Source organism: Volvox carteri, assembly GCF_000143455.1.
Source record: "Volvox carteri f. nagariensis unplaced genomic scaffold VOLCAscaffold_81, whole genome shotgun sequence".
NCBI lineage: Eukaryota > Viridiplantae > Chlorophyta > Chlorophyceae > Chlamydomonadales > Volvocaceae > Volvox > Volvox carteri.
The window spans coordinates 31,767-50,163 of NW_003307624.1; the positions used below are offsets into that span (position 1 = coordinate 31,767).

The window sequence follows — 18,397 nt, forward strand, 5'->3', positions numbered from 1 at the left end:
CACGAGACCATGCCGGCAGGGGACCAGCAGGTTGTACGACTGCTGTTCGACAGCGGAGCCATCCAGGTGTGCGTGTGTGCATGTATGTATGTATGTTTGTATGTATGTTTGGGTTGAGGCCGGGCGGGGTGAGTGTGGAGGGGAGGGGAGGATGCGGGTGGATGATGCAAGGGAGGCTTCACGGGTTTGGCACATTACGTGTTGGGGTTAGATTTTTTCTCACAGCTAAAATTCCGCTAACGAGTGATTTATTTTAATGTATTTGAATCTTTATTCGAAGTGGTTTCTCTTCTCACATCTTACCTTGTCACAAAAAGGTGTGTGTATTGATGTGTATTGATATTAGATTGTTATGTATGTATGTCCGCAGGTTCTTGTGGTCACGGCGGCCATGTGTTGGGGTCTGGGCGACACAGCGGCGCACTTGGTGGTGGTGGCGGGCACCCAGTACTACGACGGCAGCGGCCTCGGCGCATCCGACTACCCGATCACAGACCTGTTGCAGATGATTGGACGAGCCAGCAGACCGCAGGTAGCTGCGCGGTGTGTGGAGCTGCGCGCGGTGCTGGTGTTGGAAGTATTTGCTTGGCCAGGGGGTTGTCTGTGTGTCTGTCTGTCTGTCTGTCTGTCTGTCTGTCTGTCTGTCTGTCTGTCTGTCTGTGTGTGTGTATCACATTCATCGGTTCACATCGCCAGCGGGTCCGGCCGCCTTCCCTCGCAACCCCCCTCCCCACCCACTTCGTCATCACTTCCCTTTCCTCCTCCTCCTCCTCCTCCTCCTCCTCCTCCACCGCCCTGATTTACACCCCGCGCCGCAGCCCTCCCCCGTCCGCGAGCCCGCTCTAGCTTTTTTCACCTCCAACATCGTGCTTCGTCCTACCTCCCTTTCACTCGTTCGTGGTTCGTCTTTCCAACCCCTCCAACCCCTCCAACCCCTCCAACCCCTCCAACCCCTCCAACCCCTCCAACCCCTCCAACCCCTCCACCCCCTCCACCCCCTCCAGGTTGACGACTGCGGCAAGGTAGTGCTCATGTGCGCCTCCCACCGCAAGGAGTACTACAAGCGCTTCCTGCTGGAGCCCCTGCCCGTGGAGAGCCACCTAGACCACTACCTGCACGACCACTTCGTTGCGGAGATTGTGACTAAGACCATTGAAAACAAACAGGTGTGAAGTGCGGGGGTGAGGTGTGGGGTGAGGTGTGAGGCGAGGTGTGTGTGTGTGTATAGGGGGGGAGAGGTGAGAGATTGCGGATTGGACCCCTATCCCTGTAGGAGTCTAGGCTCTTCCAGTCCCAGCTCTGCCCCTGTACATTTACCTGGTTCATTTGCAACCCTGCTCTCCCCCATCCCCATCCGCTTTTCCTGGCCCCCCTTTCCCAGCTCGTCCCCAGTCGCCAAGGATCCCAACTTCACCGCAACTGCTCCATTCGCCCCCTATTCGTTGAAAAATGAATGACCTTTTTCGCTTTATTATTATTATTATTATTATTATTATTACTATTATTATAATAATAATAATAATAATAATAGTAATTATTATTATTTAAATATGATATTAATTATTTCCTTTCTCTCCTTGTCTCTCTCTCTCACTCTGTACCAGGACGCGGTGGACTACCTGACCTGGACGTTCTACTACCGCCGCCTCGCCCACAACCCGAACTACTACAACATGGCGGGGGTCAGCCACCGGCATCTGTCCGACCACTTGTCGGAGCTGGTGGAGAGTACCCTAGGTGACCTGGAGACCAGCAAGGTGCGTGTGTGGGAGTGGGGCATTGGGGGGGAAGAGAAAGGGGTTGAGGGTTGAGAACCTTTTTTGGATTGATGCGGGCAGTCCAAGAGGTGTGCTGTCCACTTCTTGTGCAGTAGCAGCAGTAGCAGCAGCAACAGCAGTAGCAGCAGCAACAGCAGTAGCAGCAGCAACAGCAGTAGCAGCAGCAACAGCAGTAGCAGCAGCAACAGCAGTAGCAGCAGCAACAGCAGTAGCAGCAGCAACAGCAGTAGCAGCAGCAACAGCAGTAGCAGCAGCAACAGCAGTAGCAGCAGCAACAGCAAGATTTGGACGTGTCAGCACTTTTGTTTTCCTTTTTGAAAAACGCATCACACAAATCTTTTTTTCTCGTTCTCGGTTCGCTGCGCACTCTGTTCTGTAGGTGATTGCCATAGAGGACGACATGGACTTGTCCGCTCTCAACCTCGGTATGATTGCCGCCTACTACCACATCGCCTACACCACCATTGAGCTGTTCGCCGCCTCGCTGGCCGCCAAGACTAAGATCAAGGGCTTGCTGGAGATCTTGGCGAATGCGAGCGGTAAGTTACGTGTGCGGGTGGGTGTATGTATGTAGGTGTGCGTGTGTGTGTATGTGTGTATGTGTGTGCGTGTGCGTGTGTATGTGTGTGAGAGAAAGAGATGGGGGGTGGGCCTCCGCCTCTTGAGGTATCTCTGTAGGCACTCCACTACGTCGTTCATTATTGAATAGCGTCAGTGAGTGCATCGCGAAAGTTTAACACACCCACGTACGACCCGCGCATCCCTGGCTTCATTTCTTCGGCCCTCCCTTTTTCCTCCTCTTCGTCCTCCTCTCCCTCCGCATCCTTGCCCTGCTGCACACCCGCCCACAGAGTTCGACGGCATGGAGGTTCGGCCCGGGGAGGATGTGGCCATCCAGAAGCTTCTCGCGCACTCGCACGTGGCCGTGAGTCAGCCGCGGCCCAGCGACCCGCACTGCAAGGCCAATGTACTGCTGCAGTCGTACCTCAGTCGTACACCGCTGGGAGGGGATCTGGCACTAGACCAGAAGGAGGTTGTGCGCGAGAGCGTGCGGCTGCTCCAGGTTGGTAGCGGGTGCGGGTGAGGTGGGGCTGGTGGATACTTGGGTGTGGGCGGGGAGCGAGGGGGTGGGGTGGGAAAAGAGAGATTTGCACCACCGGCGTATGGTTTAGGGTTTTAGGGTTTTAGTACGATGTTGTGTTGGTGGCAGTTTTGCCCCGAGGGGATGTATCCCCTTGGCAGGCTTGGGATATATTTGGCTGTTTGGGCCTTTGGGGTTTTAGGGTGGTGTTGGCAAATGTAGGCGGGCGACATATATTCTCTATATCTCGTGCTTTTAGCGGCGGCGGAGGAGGTTCACCTGACCTGTTGGGCTGCTTCTTGCACTACGTGATTTCATCTCCCTCCCCCTCCCCCTCCCCCTCGTGTTTTCACACCCCCTCACACACACAACCCTCACACAGGCCATTGTGGACGTGATTGCCAGCAACGGCTGGCTCTCCCCGGCCCTGGCTGCCATGGAGATGAGCCAGATGGTGACTCAGGCGCTGTGGGACAAGGACAGCCCGCTGCTGCAGCTGCCGTACGTTACCCCAGATGTGGCCGCACGTCTTGAGGCCGCGGGCTGCTCCTCCGTGTTTGAGTTGTTGGAGATGGGGGATGCTCCGCGGAGGGAGGCGCTGGGGGCGGCGGTCAGTGAGGCGCAGCTGGCGGAGATCGCGGCGGTGGCGAACCGCTACCCGGACATCAACGTGAGGATCGTGTGTTTGTGTGTGTGTGTTTATGTGTGTGTGTGTGTGTGTTTGTGTGTGTGTGTGTGTTCCGGGGGGTTTGGGGGGATTGGGAGGAATCGGAAGGGAAATAGTGGCGATGCGGATACCGATTCTGCGACCTTTGTAAATTGTTGTTGTTGATGATGATGTTGATGTTGTCAATGCTGTTACAGAGTGGGAGGCTTCCGGGCCAATTGAGCGCCATATTTAGATTGTGTCATATCTACGATTTATCACACTATACAGCGCCATCCACCACTACCACACTGTACTACGCCATACGAACTGGAAGTCCAAGGCGGTTGATCCTGCCTTATTAGGATCCCTCCTCATCCATTCATTCGAACATTCGCAGAGACAGAGGGTCCAGCAATCGCCACCAGTCCATCGTGCGATTCTCGGTGCATTGACTGTGACCTCAATAATAATGTCTCCGGACCAAAATGTTTTATGTCGACACTGCCCTTTGCGGGACTTTTAAAGTGACTTTTTAAGTGGCTCCGTAATGTTGTCTCTGTTGTACTTACGGGTACTGGTACGATGTACAGGTAACGTACGACGTCGTTGGCGGCGACGAGGAGGTCCTGCCGGGCGAGGCGGTTACAGTGGTTGTGTCGCTGGAGCGGGAGATGGACGAGGAGCAGCCAGGCGACGTGGGGCCGGTGCCGGCGCCGCACTTTCCCGGCCGCCGGGACGAGGGCTGGTGGTTGGTGGTTGGAGATCCCAAGGCCAACAGCTTGCTAGCCATCAAGAGAGTCAATCTCGGGAAGCAGGTCAGGGTGGTTAGCGGGCTGGGCGGTGTGGGAGAGGAGGGGAGCCGCGGGCCCCGCCCGGGCGAGAGGGGAGGATGGAGGTATGGAGAGGAAAAACACCGTGGGGCAGTCACACGACCCACGCACGCGGTCAGCCCCACCCCATCCTGCACAGTCCAACCCGATCGAATTCCCAGGCCCGCCGTGCTCGTGTGCGCGTGTGCTCGTGTGCATGTTTTAACCCCCCACCCCTTCTCCCCTCGCCTTTGAACGCACAGGCCCGGACCAAGTTGGAGTTCTCCGCCCCGCCGCCCGGCTCCGATGGCTTCGCGCACCTGACCTTGTACTTCATGTGTGACAGCTGGATGGGCTGCGACCAGGAGTACGAGGTCAACCTCAAGGTAAAAAGGGGCTGGGGAGGGAGGTGTATTGGGGGCAGAGGGCGATGAGCGGGTGGGGGGTTTGGATGACAAGGATGACAAGGAGGGGGAGGGAGGGAAGGGGGGCCATGCCTTGTGCACAACGCGGCTTATTAAAGACGGCGGCGAGGAGGAGGGCGGGCGGGCGGCGGGTTGTGAGGTGTGACGTGTTCGAACTACTTGGTGGTGTGTGGTCCTTGAATGTGAAGTTTCCCCTTCCCCCCTTTCATGGCCTATAGCCCCTTGTGTTCCCATTCCGTAGGCCATATGCGGCCAAAGTTTTGGGGCTAAAGGTTGCGGAGGACTGTCGACTTGTTATTCCTCCGCCGCCGCCCCCACGTAGCCCCCACCTGCACCTGCACTTGCACCTGCACCTCATCTCTGCTTTGCGGCTCCTCTCGCCTCGACATAGGTGTCGCCCAACGAGGATGCCATGGAGCAGTAATTAGTACTGAGGAGGAGGAGGAGGAGGAGGAGGAGGACGAGTGGCTGTGCCCGGTAACTTCTAGGTTTATTTCAGGCGACCCGGACGCGAAGGGCGATGAACCCCGCACACACACACATCACAACATACACATACACAATGGCAGGGGGGTAAGGTCAGAAGGGCGACGGTACGGATGATGGACAGGTGTGGATGGCGGCATGGATGGCTGATGGTGTTGCCGTACAAGGTCCGTGGGGTGAAACTGTACGAGGGGCCTAGAGGTCCGTTCAGTGCCATGTAGTTGAGCCTGGGTAGATTGCAGTCGTGGTGGTTGTGGTGGTTGTGGTGGTTGTGGTGGTTGTGATGGTTGTGATGGGGAGTGAATAAGAAAGGTGACTGCTGCGGGGTTACGGAGGGTCGCGGCACCTAGCGCAGCTTTTGCTGGGGGCGTACATAATGTTAGGGAGCCGTGCTACTCTTCTTGCCGCCTGCGACAATAGTCGTGAGGACCTTTTGGCCTGATGCTGCTGTGTTCAGCTGATTGAGCTCCTCACTTCGCACAGACGACTTTTGTCCTTCCCTCTTTGGGTATTCTTTTTCTTCTGAATGGTTAAAAGACAGTAATGACGTGACGCAGCAGACTCCTCAAGATGTGGCGGTAGCGCGGCTTTTGGTTGGCTGGGAGGATTTGGGGAGGGTTAGGAAGCTGCGGCGAAATGGTGCGAGGGTGTTGGGCGAAACGGCGGAGAGGGTCGATTGGATATGGGTTTCGGAACGGAGCTGGTTGAAGGCTTGTTCCTTGTTAAAGTGGCACGTGTGTAAGGAGTACACATTCAGTGTGCAGTGACGCGACATGCACTTGTCTAGACAACCAGGCCATCTTTTCATAGTTCGCAAAGATCATAACATCTATGCAGAAAACCGCCGCGCATTCGTCTACAAGCGACTTCCAAGCAACGCAACAGCCTGCAGCCGACCAAGAACATCCTTCAGTAGAGTAGGGTCTTCACCCCACAACTCACAGCCAGCGCGCCAGCCCTCTACCACCACCTTTACCACCACCACCTCCACAACACCTCTGCCCAATAATACCGCAACGGTATGCAACACCCTGCGCCACCTTCCTCAGCGAACCTCCCCCAGGCCTGCTACCGATCAGTTGTTCTTATTCACCATCAATGCCGCGTGGAACCCCCTGCAATAGTAAAGAGGCCCACTGAGTGATGAGTTAATTGAACGCGTCCTGATCCTCCGCCTTATGCTCATCACCCCGACGGCGAAAGCCCACACGCATTATAATAGGTGCGAAAAGGTGTATATTATCACTGACGGCAGACACCTATAGGTGGAAAAGCACATCCGCTCATTAAAAACAAATAAACCACAGCAGCCCAGTGCAGCGCGTCAGACAGCATCAGATCATATGAACACAGCTCCTCGTCTCCAATAATATAAAATATATAATAATATGACCGAACTAATCGCAACGCCGTACCCAAGTAATACTTGCGTAACATTATTTGCAATATATAGCTATAAAATCCGTAGGCTCGTATAAATGTACTAAACTACTAATCGCCTCCGGGTAAAAGCCCCAGCAGTCCCCACCAGCAGTCCCAGCAACAGCAGAGCATATCGGTCGAAATCTCATCACTGGCCAACCTCCCCGACAACAAACCCCCACGAGATGCAGGTATATCCCAAAGCTAGTCATGTTGTTGACTATCTCACAAAAGATGGGTTCGAAACCCGGTTACAGCGTCTTAGAACTCGCCGTCCTGGCCTTGTTCCCAATGACCGTTGCCACCACCGTCATCGCCACAGCTGCCCTCGCTGCTGCCCCCCGCCGCCGCCGCCGTCGCCGCAGCTTCCGCTGCCCGCCGTGCGTCTCCGTACACCCAGGCCGCCACAGCGGCCGTCGCTTCGTCGTCATCATCATCACTGGCGGCCGCAATGCCCTCCTCCTCCTCCACTTCCTGCGCTTCCTCCTCCTGCCCCCCCCGGAGCCCGTCCTCATCGTTCCCCTCGCCATCCCCCAACCCCCCACCACGGGTCACTAAACGGGAAGTCACCTCCGTCCCCTCCTCCACCACGTCGCTGTCCTCCCCTTCCGCCGCAAGTTTTCTGCGTAGGAAAGGTGGTGAGGGCTCATAAGACCCGCCCGGCACCAGACAACTGACCAGCCCGTGTCGCACATACTCGTCCCCCTCCCCCACCCCCTCCTCCTCCCCGCCCTCATCTTCGGACGAGGTGTCGGCGAAGAGGCAGCTCGAGACTGTCAGGTCCAGATGCTTCCGCAGGGAAAAGCTAGTGGCGCGGCTGCAACTCGAGAAGCGTTGACAGGGAAGGGTGAAAAGATACAGGGGGCGCAGGCAGCGGGGGAGTTCTGTCAAGGGATAGAATAGCCGAAGAAAACGGGATCGGGATGGGACACGCAAATAACGTCGTGTGTTAGTAAAATTACCGTCCACCAAAAAATCAACCTAATATTAGATGAAAAAGGAGGTTGGGAATGAACATAATATAGAACAGAATGTGCCTCTTTGTCTATGTAAAAGATATTCCCGCAACCAAACTGCAAAAACCCTGGACCATATCCAGAAAAGAATCTCCCTCGGAAGAAAAAGTATCCCCCTCCCCCCCTCCACACACACCGCCCCCAGTCCCTCATTGGTCAAGTATTCCCGGATAGAGAAAAGCCACTCACCCGCCAGAGGACGGCGTCCGCAATCCCGCGACGCCGTGCGTGTACGGCGAAGGCACAGGCGACGGCTGTGACCAGCCGCCGAGGGAGCTCCTAGGCGAGGAGGGAACCAGGAGACGGCTGGGCCGTGATACCCGGTGGGGATGACCTGCGCCGCCGCCAACACCATCGTCGGGGGTCTCCGGTGTGCCGTACCCGCCAGGACTGTGTGTGTTGTTGTTGCTGCTGCCCCCGACACCATCTGCCCAGCCAACGCACCCGCTTGAGCTGCTCCTGCCGCTGCCCGAACCACCGCCACTACCCCCAATGACAGCGGCCTTGAATAAGGCTGCCGTTGAGCGTTGAGTCGCCTCCGGCATTGGAAAGGAAAAGCTCTGGTACAAGTCGGAAGCGGCAGCTCGCGCCGCCGCCGCCGCCACGGACGACGCGCTGGCGAGAGGTACGGATGCCGCCGATTGGATCTTCTCCTCCCGCCGCTGCAATACCCGGTCGTGGTCCTCTTCCTCATCCTCCTCGCTGTAGCCGTCGTACAGACCGCCTCCAGGCGGGAACACGCCGTCGCTGGCGGTCGCGGCGGCGGCATTGTGATAGGGAAACGGCGCCGCACGCCGCGACGAAATCGACCAACGACGGCGGGTCGCTGCTGGGCCAGCGGCGGCGGCGGGGCCTCCACCTCCGCCACCAGCGTCGCTGTCGCCGTCGCTGACGGCGGCATCATCACTGGCGCTGGGGTAGCGGAGCTTCACACGCCCCCAGGAAGTATTATCATGGGTGGGCGTTTTGAGCACCTCGTCATCGTCATCGGCGGGGGCGGGGGCGTTGTTGCCGCCGCCCTGTCGCTCGCTGCGACTCTTTAGAGCTTCAATCAGCGCCTCTGGATGCACCCTGCGATGGCTTGTCGGTTTGTTGCGGGCCCCGTCACCACCATCGCCCTCGTCGCCGTCGTCATCATCATCGCCGGCGTACATGCTGGCACGGCGGAGCCAGTCCTTGCCGTCACCATCGGCGTCGCCGTCGCCGTCGGAGCCGCTCCGCACCGCAAAGCTGACCGAGTGAAACGCAAAGCTCAGGTCCGCGCGCGGCGTGGGCGTCGTCGAGCCGCTGCCACTGCAGCTGCCAGCACCGCCAGCACCATCAGCGTCGTACGGCGTCCGCGGCGCTGGAGACACCGGGCTGACGGCGACGCTGGGCTCCTGCTCCTCTTCCTCCCCCGCCTGCTCCTCTTCCTTCTCCACCCCTTCTTCATCGCCACCATTATGCTGGACAATACCTTGCCTAGGATCTTGAAAACCGCCGTACTTCTTCATTGCGTTTCCGTCGCCATCCCGCTGTTCGCCCTGCTGATCTTTAAAATTCTCCTCCTCCTCCTCCTCCTGCTGCTGCGTGTTCGCTACATCCGTCACATCCTGCTCGTGTTGTCCTGAGACATTCACCGATACACATACTGGCGGCATCCGCCCTTCAGCAACAGCTTTCGCCATCGCCTCCGTCGCCTCTACCTCCTCAACCGCCGTACCCCTGCCGCCGCCAGCCTCCCTCACCACCACCGTCGGGCTCAGCAGCAACCAGCTGCCGTCACCGACGCTACGGCCGCTGATACTCGGCCTCTTCTCCCTGCTGCCGCCGTCACCACCACCGCCGCCGCTGCCGCCGCCGTCGTGGCCCAGCTCCACACCCACGTCGTTGTCGTACACAGTCAGCGGTGAGAACGACGCCGCGGACATGAGCTCCAAGGAGCCGTCGGCGGAGCGAAGGCTGTACGACGGTGGGTCGCCGCCACCGCCCCACGGGTGCACCCTGGCGGCGTCGATCGACGACAAATCCGACCGTCCCCCCAGGGACGAGCGACGGTCGTTGTGGGCTCGTACGGCGTCAGCAGTGCCGACCGAGACAGCGGCGCCGCCATGGCTGCTGGAGCGGTCCAGCGCGTCGCCGCTGGCATGAACGTAGCAAGGCACTCCGCTGCTGCTTACGCTGCCGCCGCCGGCACCGCCGCCGCCACCACTCCAGGGATAGACCCGTTCTGCATCGAGGCTGGACTCAATGGAGGTAGCCCCGGAGGAGAAACGACGGTTGCCGCGCTGGTCGCCGAGACGGGAGGAGGACAAGGTGGCGGTGGCGGCGGTGGCGGCGGTTTCCGCCGCCGCCGGGGCTGAAAGCTGCTCACGATACAGCGGCCGTTGGGCAGGGTGGTCTCTGAAGCTTCTAGCCGTGAGAGGCCGCGGCGACTCCATCAGGAGCTCCTGCAGGACAGGGGAGTCCAGCTGCCTGGTAAAGGCGCTGGTAAGAGTCGTCGTCGTCGTCGGAGATGCCCTAGTGTTAGCGGCACTGGTGGCGGCGGCAGTGGTTGCCGCCGCCGCTGCCGCCGCCGCCGACGGGCGTAGCGTCGTCGCGGGCACGCCAGTGGCTGACCTGTCGTACATCTGTCGGTCACGACGGACTCCGTCGTCGCCGTCATGAGGGTGGCCCTTATTCGCCGTGACGTAATCGTGCCCGTCACCGTCCCGACTGCGGTCGTACAGATGCCGTGTACTGTACGGCGTGGTCGTGACATTGTACGACGGCTCAGCATCGCCAAAGTGCGTCTTGTCCGCCAATCCATAGTACGGCAGCCCACTGTATCCCGGGGCCCCTGCTCTCTCCTGCGCCGGTAGCGCCACGTGCATTGTACGACCCGCTGGACTTCCTAGCTCGAAGGGATGGTACGACAATCCTGGACAACAAAAGCAAAAAAGGCGACCAATGGGGATGGAGAGCTCAACAGGTAGATGCAGATGCACACAGGAACGGTTAACAAACGGTCAGGATAGAACAAGAATTTGAAAGCCCCTCTACATTTCGCGCATTCGAGCATCCTTCACAGCGTACATCGCACAACAACAACTTGAGATGAGAGCAATGCGCGCAGATATATTTGTCAAGGTAATATTAGGCAAAGGTGACTTTTTATTTCTGTTATGGCTTCTGCCCCTTTTAGAGGCACCTCCACTTTCTTTCCCTTCCCGCGCCTTCCAATAACCGCGCTGATATCGCGAAACAGACAACAGATTGAGCAGCAAGGTCACAATATTGGGAGCGTCCCAAGGGACCAAACCAAAGCGGGTACTAAACTTCGGCGTGTGGGAGGGTAGGTAGGTAGGTTATTGGGTCGGTGGGGGGTGCAGGGAGTGAAGAAGGACGGAGCCGAGTTAGATTAGGAGAACAAGTGCCGGTGCGGGTGGTTGGGTGGTTGGGGGGAAAAGACGAACCACGAGCGAGTGAAGCCGCTTGAGTGGGGGGGCCGGGGGGAGCTTGTCAAGGGCTTTACACAAACACAAACCTAAGGCGGGGTCATGGACGTCATCGCTGGACGTTCCCCCTCCTCCTCACAACAAACACCCTCCCCTTCCCCCCCTTCCCCATCCCTCCTCCTCCTCCTCCTCCTCCTCCTCCGTCTTCAAAGCGCAAAACTGCAAAAGATGGCCGGAAGCGTTCGGAGGGGCCCAAACAAATTAAATAAAAAACGAAAAGACAAAGAAACAGGAGACGCCTGCGCCGGCTCTCTTTTCCGCTTTCCGCTTCTCACGCGATTCGTTAATTGATTTATAGACTGGTGGATTGACGATTGGCTAGACACCACCATCATCCCCCCGCCCACGGGAGTGGTCCTCTGTCCCCCGGGCCCTCCTCCGCCTCCAAGTGTCAGAGGAGGTGGCCCCAGAGGGGGGGGGGCAGAGCAAGGGGGAAATCCCAAACGCAGTAATCCAGTACTAGTACATAAACAAGGCCGATTTATACACGGATATACTATATATAGTATATATATCATATGTATGCATATACATATCCGTACAAGCTCACCAGCCAGCAAACTCGTCGAGTCAAATATACGCTAAACGCGGCGGAACGGAACGCTTAAAAAAACCCTTCAACGTACGTTCCGGAAAGTCCAACACCCAACAAACAAGATAACATAACAATGAGGCACAGAAGGAAAAGCGTCAGAGAGAACACAAAAAGAGAGCACAGAGCGAGGAAAAACCCTCCAGCAATATGTCCTCAAACAAACATACATACATGGTAACCTATACGGGCGCTGCCTATTTAAGGCACATAATGCGCTCAGGACGCACTTTAATATAAAATCCAGTCCCCGGCTAATCGCATGACGGATATAGACATCACACAGACACACAGACACACACCAAACATCACACAGACACACAGACACACACCAAACATCACACAGACACACAGACACACACCAAACATCACACAGACAGGGAAATCTAATAAACGCGGACATGCTCTAGGACAACGGGGCGCCTCCTCAAACCGCTTCAAACAGCCTCTCGGGGACTGAGGAGGGAGATGTGGCCCTCCCCCCGGACAGGGTCCACCACCACACACCCGCGGGGAGGAGGGGAGACACCAAACGAAAGTCCCTCTCCAAATGGAAGTATTAATGGAAACATATACATGGACACCTATTACAAAAGGAAATAACCCAAAGGAGATAAAATGGCTGTTTGTTTGCATCTCTTAGGACACGGGTTTATAAAAAACGGCCTAGAGGAAAACGGCCTACATACATATACCCTGCATACATACATACATGCATGTAGCAAAAAAGCCGAAAAAGTGGCTTGAAGGTGGCTTCACAGCAACCTCCAGCAGCAGCAGCAGCATACACCAATACGGCATCGACCATGTCACCAAAAGCCTAAACCAGCAAACCAAAGCCCAACGCAAACAAGCCCAACTGCTCCAATCCCAACGCCAACGCCACAGCCATCGCTGCATCATTCCCCTGTTACCCACCCCGCTGATCACCACCGCCCGGCCCCGCCCCCGCCCACGACGCCCATCGCCTCACCTTCCAGTGCGCCCGAAAGGACGGCGACTGCGGGTGGTGGTGGCGACGGACGTTGTGGGCGGGGCGACGACGACGACGACGACGATGCCGGCACCGCAAAACAACCTCCTCCACCGCCACCCGCATCAGCAACACCACCACCAGCAGCGTACGGGTCCACAGCCGGACGATACGTCGCCACAGCTGCCGCCGCTGCCGCGGCGGCGACCGCCGACACCGGCGCTGGTTCAGAACCACCGAGAGCAGCACGTAGACTGTTCACCGCCGCCGTCGCCGACTCATGCACCGGCGGATAGCGTGGCGACAACGACGGCGATGGTGACAGCGGCGGCGGCGGCGGCAGTGGCAGCGGCTCGCCGGCAGCCGACACAGCGACCATGAACACTCGAGTCCCACCAGGACCGCTGCTGTCTGCCGTACCGTTGCCATAGTACGGCGAGGCGGGGCGGTCCCTGCCCGGAACGTCCGAGTAGCCAATCGGCGGGTAATACCTCTGAGTGGGTAAGTCTGATCCGGGTGCTGGTACTGCTTGGGGGAGAGAGGGCGCCACCGCGGATGCGGCATGTGGGCCAGTTCCTGAAGGACCCGCCGCCGCACCCGTGCGGAAGGATGAAGGGGAATGAGCGACGGCGGCGCCTCCGTCGCTGTACAGCAGCGTGTGGCTGCGGTGGCCCATCGAGGAGGCGAGGTGTGCAGCGCGCTCCTGAACGCCTGAGAGAGTGCTGTGGAGGGGAAGCATGGCGGCACACGAGCGGGACGGAGAGTGAAGAGAGAGAGAGAGAAAAAGGTGGTTAGGGGAAGGAGTTAAGGAGGGTGCGTTGCGGTCCGATACCGGATGGGTGGGAGGGGGAGGGGGAGGGGGAGGGGGAGGGGGAGGGGGAGCGGGAGGGGGAGCGGGAGGGGGATAGAGTCATCCATTTAAACCCAACTTGTCGTTGAATTACCTGCAGTTTTGCATGCAAGCACTGCTCATTGTGTCTACAAAGGTATACATCGGGACAGGAGGCAGGGCTGGGGGAATGGGGACTCAGGTAAGGGTAGTAAGCTGCTCAGCGCGCTCGCGCTCATGTCCGGCGCCAGTGGATAGAGCAACAGCCTTGTATTTTGAAAGGAGGGGGGCTGGCGCCGGACTGACCGCGGTGCGTTACGTTGGGAGCGTACTAAATGTTTGGTCATTTTTAGGAGGAAGGACTGTATTCCTGTCTTCCGTCCTTCCGACTGCCGAAAGTAAAGGCGTCGCCGTAAAGACCGCCCCTTTCACGACAAGAAAACCAAACCTTGGACAGAGCCCTTGCAACAATTAATTATCACATCGAACAAAGCTGGTTTCAACTTGAAAACACTGGGAATCACCTCACCTTGAGACTCTTAGCAACTGCTGCCGCAGCGCCTCCATGCGGGATACAAGCGTTGATGTAAGAGCTGTGGCGGGGCGACCACTAGCAGTTTCCATGTCCCCACGCTGGTTGCTTGGAACGCCATGCCACGTGGAGCTGGAGCTCTGCGGCTCTCCTCGCAACATCGCATATTCTTCGCGAATTATACCACCTTTCATAGTTTCCTCCGCGCTAGCGTCTCGCAAAGCTTTGACCGGTTTTGATCCACTGCCTGTTGGGTGCTCCTGAGGTTCCTCATAAAATAGTCCAGTGGATGCCTCTTGAGTCTGTGTATGAGCTTCACGGAAATCACTGCCGGAATCCCTTGCCGATCCTCTTGCTGTGGCGGGTGTCTCAGGCAGCCCGAAGCCGTACCATTCCTTGTATCCTGACTTGCGCAACAAGGGCTTCTCGGATAACGACAGCTCCATACTGTTTGCCTGCGGGTATCTCCCTGGCCGATAACGAGGCGTATGATCCAGCTGTAACCCTGAAGCGCGAGGCGAATGACGCCCACGGGCGCCGGTCGTTTTTAGGGTCTTCAACCGTGGCAGGGACCAAATATAATACGATGGTGCTTCTCCAGAAAAGTTGGCGCTGCCGCTGCGTAAATGGGGCGGAAGTACTTCCGCAACCGTCAAGGGCCGGACGTAAGTGGCGTAACCTTTCGCCGATGTGTAATATCGCGCCTGCTGCTCTGACCGTTGGTCAGCAATAACAAGGAGGCGCAAGCTCCCAGGATCGCGGTCGCTATCTGATGGGTAAAAGAGCTTCGACATGACCTGTTTTTATAGCAATCTAGCACCTATTGTAATTGTTCTCTCCCATACATATTTGGGATGATATATATGAAATCGAAGACCAGTTGCTGCGTTTTACCAACGCTAGCCGTGCATGAAGGCCCTCGACGCGGCAGCAACTGACGCCCACAACACAGAGGAAAGCACTACAGTGGCATCAGAAACACACAAATCACCTCTAAACTCATAGATGCATTGCCACATCAGGGCAAAATGGGCCACACACCAACTCGCAGTTAGACAGTCGTACATCACCACTCGCAACTGCTGGGCGATTCTCCTAATCCGGTCCAAATGCTCTGGCTAAGATGCAACTATTACCTCCTTGCATTACCGGAAATCCACATGTATGCATATACATAGTTACGCGCTGCGGCGCCATCTGCTCGTTACGCATCTCGAGGAACTGCTTCTTACTAGCCATTACCCAAACGCATATAACAACTAAGCTGGCGACCAATCCCTGTGCTGGACCATCCAGTCCGCTCTCCACACCATTTCAGCCGCTTGCCGCCGTTAATAAGTGACTATCCCGGACAACGTGACTATCCCGTTTGTCGCACAAGCCCAGCAAGCCACGAGCCCTAACTCCGAAACTTAAAACGTAAACATATCCGATGCTTTATATATCCCTTTTTTCAAGTCCAACCTGGTACCCTCTTCTTGCGCCGCACCCGACCCATTACAGCAAAGCTTGACCCATCTTGCACCGTTTTGCCCTCTCTACCAGTTCACCCTGTCCCCTTTCAAGGCCGCCTTTTGGTTCATGTGCAGCCGCAGCCTTGCAAGAGATGGTGATTTTGCAATCGTGCCCTGCTGCGGCGGCGGGTGCGAAACCCTTGGTCCTTTTCCTTACGTGATCAGCCACGGCTGCAGCCACAGCCACCGCCGCCGCTGCCACTGCTGCTGCTGCTGCTTCCACCTCGTCACTATGGTTGATACCTCTTCGCTGCTGCTGATACGACAGCGGCTCAACAAGGGCCTTATTTATAATTCTGGCTTTATGACCACACCCGACACACGTCGCGGAAAAGGTGGACCGCTTACATTCACAATGTCAAACACGTGCCTCCGTGTGCGCGTGGGGAGGAGTGCGAATACACACAAACCGCGATATGGCGGGTGCGCTATTTGTTGTTGTCGACAGCGCTGTCGGCAGTCCTTGCTCTTCTGTCGTGTGTGCAAAGTGCGCTGTATACAATACACGTAGGATTTGCCTTTTGACTTGACTTTTACTGAAGAGCATACAGCATATAGCAAACAAAAAAACAAACAAAAAAACACATAATGAACCGTTCCGCGATAATCTATAAGGAAACCATCACACACGCAAAAGTGCATAAAAGTACTCGCCAGTAACCGCCGATGGGCGCAGATAAATTACCAACATCGACACAATAAGTAGAAACACCTAAGGGGAGAGGGGAACCCAGATGGCTGCCTTCTTTCCCAGCAGCAGCAGCAACAGCAGCAACAGCAGTAGCAGCAGCAACAGCAGCAGCAACAGCAACAGCAGTAGCAGCAGCAACAGCAGCAGCAACAGCAGCAGCAGCAGTAGAACCTGCTAAACACCGTCTCAGTGGAACCTTCCAACCCCGTGTTGCCAGGCTGTTGAAGACACACACATCAGGCAGAATCTTAGTATGTTAAGATATATATATTTATGCTGAGGATACGGCTTGTGTACGGCCCGGATAGGAAACGGCCCACGGGGTGAATGTGCCACGACAACTGAATGAAAACCGCGGAGGAGAGGGCACAGGGCAAAACATACATGCATACATGCATTCATACATACATACACAGACAGACAGACAGACAGACAGACCTGTCCATCCCTCACGCCCTCTCGTCCCCAGACGCCATCGTCCGCCATATACCCCCCTCCCCCCCGGGGTCTTCCCCCTCATCCGCCCTAGTTTTGTTTCAAACCCACAGGTCTCAAAAAAACCAAAAAGTTAAAAGCCAACGGTCAACCACCACAAACTAACTTCCATGTCTCCCGCCCAATAGCAACCTGCTTCACCACTGAATCCGCGTCCGGTCGATTTGGGGATTCAAATGATAACCCAGGGGATGGTTGCACATGTACAGATACCCCCGAGGGCAGCTAGCTAATACACATTACAAATTTTCATACACGTATATATATATATATACATACGTACCACTCAGTGAACATGAAGGAAATTATTTATCTTCGGAATAATCCAACCACCCGCCACGCCACGCCTCATCACAGAAGAGCTCTGTGTATTGAGTGATGATTTTGGAAAGCAAATTTTGGTCGCGAGCGGGTGGCAAAGAAGTCGACAAACGCATCAAGGAGAAAAAATCCGTGTGTATGTGTGTGTGCGTGTGTGTATGTATGTATGTATGTGTATAGAGGCACCGAGGCACGTGTAGACGCGTGTGGTGTACTCAACACACGGACGTGCACACGTTCCCCGCTCGTTCCCCACCCCCCTCCAACAACCCACCCAACCCACCCGTCTCTGCGTCCCCTCATCTCCCCCCCCGGCCTCTTTTCCCCGTCCCTTCCCTCCCCTCTCAATTCGCTCCCCCCCGACTCCAACTTTGCATCCTTAAACCCCTTTCCCTCACCCCCCCAACCCCCCAATCCCCGACACGCCACCCCGTATCCTCCCTCCCTCCCTCCATATTACCGAAACTCTAAAACCGCAAACCGCAAACCGCAAACCGCAAGCTCCCAAAACCCCACGTACTGGACGTACTGCAGGGTGAAACTTCCCGAGTGTGTAAAAAACGCTTTAAACACACACATGCTAGATGCGGAAGGGGGTGGCGGTGGCGGTGGCGGTGGCGGTGGGGGCCAGCCTGGAAAGTAAAAATCCGCCTCCGCCGAACAGTAATATTATCAATACCAACATGGCACCAACCGCGCACGAACCAGCCGACTGTCAAACCGATAAAGCACACGGGGCTCACAAGCGCCGCGCCGAAAAGACTAAACCCAGGTGGGTTTGGGGAGGTATTGGGTTTTGCGGGTTTTGCGGTGTATGTGGGGTCGGGTGGGGTGGGGTGAGGGGTGGGGGGAAAGGGAAGTGGGGGAAAGAAAAAACCCACTGAGACTGCGTTGTTACGGCACCTCACGGCCGCAGTGAGGGTGGCAGTTGTACGGCGGTAGTACAGCAAAAACACGCAGGAAACGACGCCACAGACACAGTCACGAACCACGTACATTGGCGCACGAGAGGGAAAAACGCGGGAATATGTACATGTATGTATATACCTTCCATCGCCACATCAAGCAACGTCAGGAAAACGCCAAAAGCCACGAGATCCTCCCTTCCCGAATCCAACATGCGCGCGCAACAATGCCGTACAGTTCTCGTACATGCGGTTGTATAAAGCTGTACATGATGAGGATCACCTGGAATTCTTCCCGCGACATCGAATATCACCACATCTCCTCTCTCTCTCTCCCTCTCCCTCTCTCTCCCTCTGCCTGTTAGGTTCGTGCTCTCTCTTCCGCCCCCTCCCCTCCCCTCAC

At 56.7% G+C, this 18,397-nt stretch overlaps 3 protein-coding genes across 3 annotated transcripts in view; 2 read left to right on the forward strand and 1 right to left on the reverse strand.

Annotated features, from left to right (window-relative positions):
* The window catches only part of VOLCADRAFT_107845 (uncharacterized protein), a gene marked incomplete at its 5' end in the record, with an annotated part of 27,023 nt that extends 21,040 nt beyond the window's left edge, over positions 1-5,983 (forward strand). Inside the window, 9 exons of the mRNA XM_002957826.1 lie at positions 371-532; positions 1,005-1,166; positions 1,605-1,757; positions 2,158-2,317; positions 2,630-2,841; positions 3,242-3,529; positions 4,099-4,323; positions 4,581-4,703; positions 5,134-5,983. Coding sequence (XP_002957872.1) covers positions 371-532; positions 1,005-1,166; positions 1,605-1,757; positions 2,158-2,317; positions 2,630-2,841; positions 3,242-3,529; positions 4,099-4,323; positions 4,581-4,703; positions 5,134-5,166 — 1,518 coding nt within the window. The 3' untranslated portion in view covers positions 5,167-5,983. The remainder of the gene's footprint in view (positions 1-370; positions 533-1,004; positions 1,167-1,604; positions 1,758-2,157; positions 2,318-2,629; positions 2,842-3,241; positions 3,530-4,098; positions 4,324-4,580; positions 4,704-5,133) is intronic.
* On the reverse strand, positions 5,759-14,262 carry VOLCADRAFT_99009 (uncharacterized protein; the record flags this gene model as incomplete). The annotated part of the gene is made up of 8 exons (XM_002957855.1): positions 5,759-5,854; positions 7,365-7,467; positions 7,856-7,945; positions 8,111-10,565; positions 12,708-12,734; positions 13,128-13,235; positions 13,305-13,429; positions 14,066-14,262. The coding sequence occupies 8 exons, from the start codon at positions 14,260-14,262 to the stop codon at positions 5,759-5,761; spliced, it is 3,201 nt and encodes a 1,066-aa protein (XP_002957901.1).
* Positions 14,263-17,772: 3,510 nt separating this feature from the next.
* Positions 17,773-18,397, forward strand: part of VOLCADRAFT_99010 (uncharacterized protein) — a gene marked incomplete at both ends in the record, with an annotated part of 2,114 nt that continues 1,489 nt past the window's right edge. The window contains one exon of the mRNA XM_002957827.1: positions 17,773-17,861. Coding sequence (XP_002957873.1) covers positions 17,773-17,861 — 89 coding nt within the window. The remainder of the gene's footprint in view (positions 17,862-18,397) is intronic.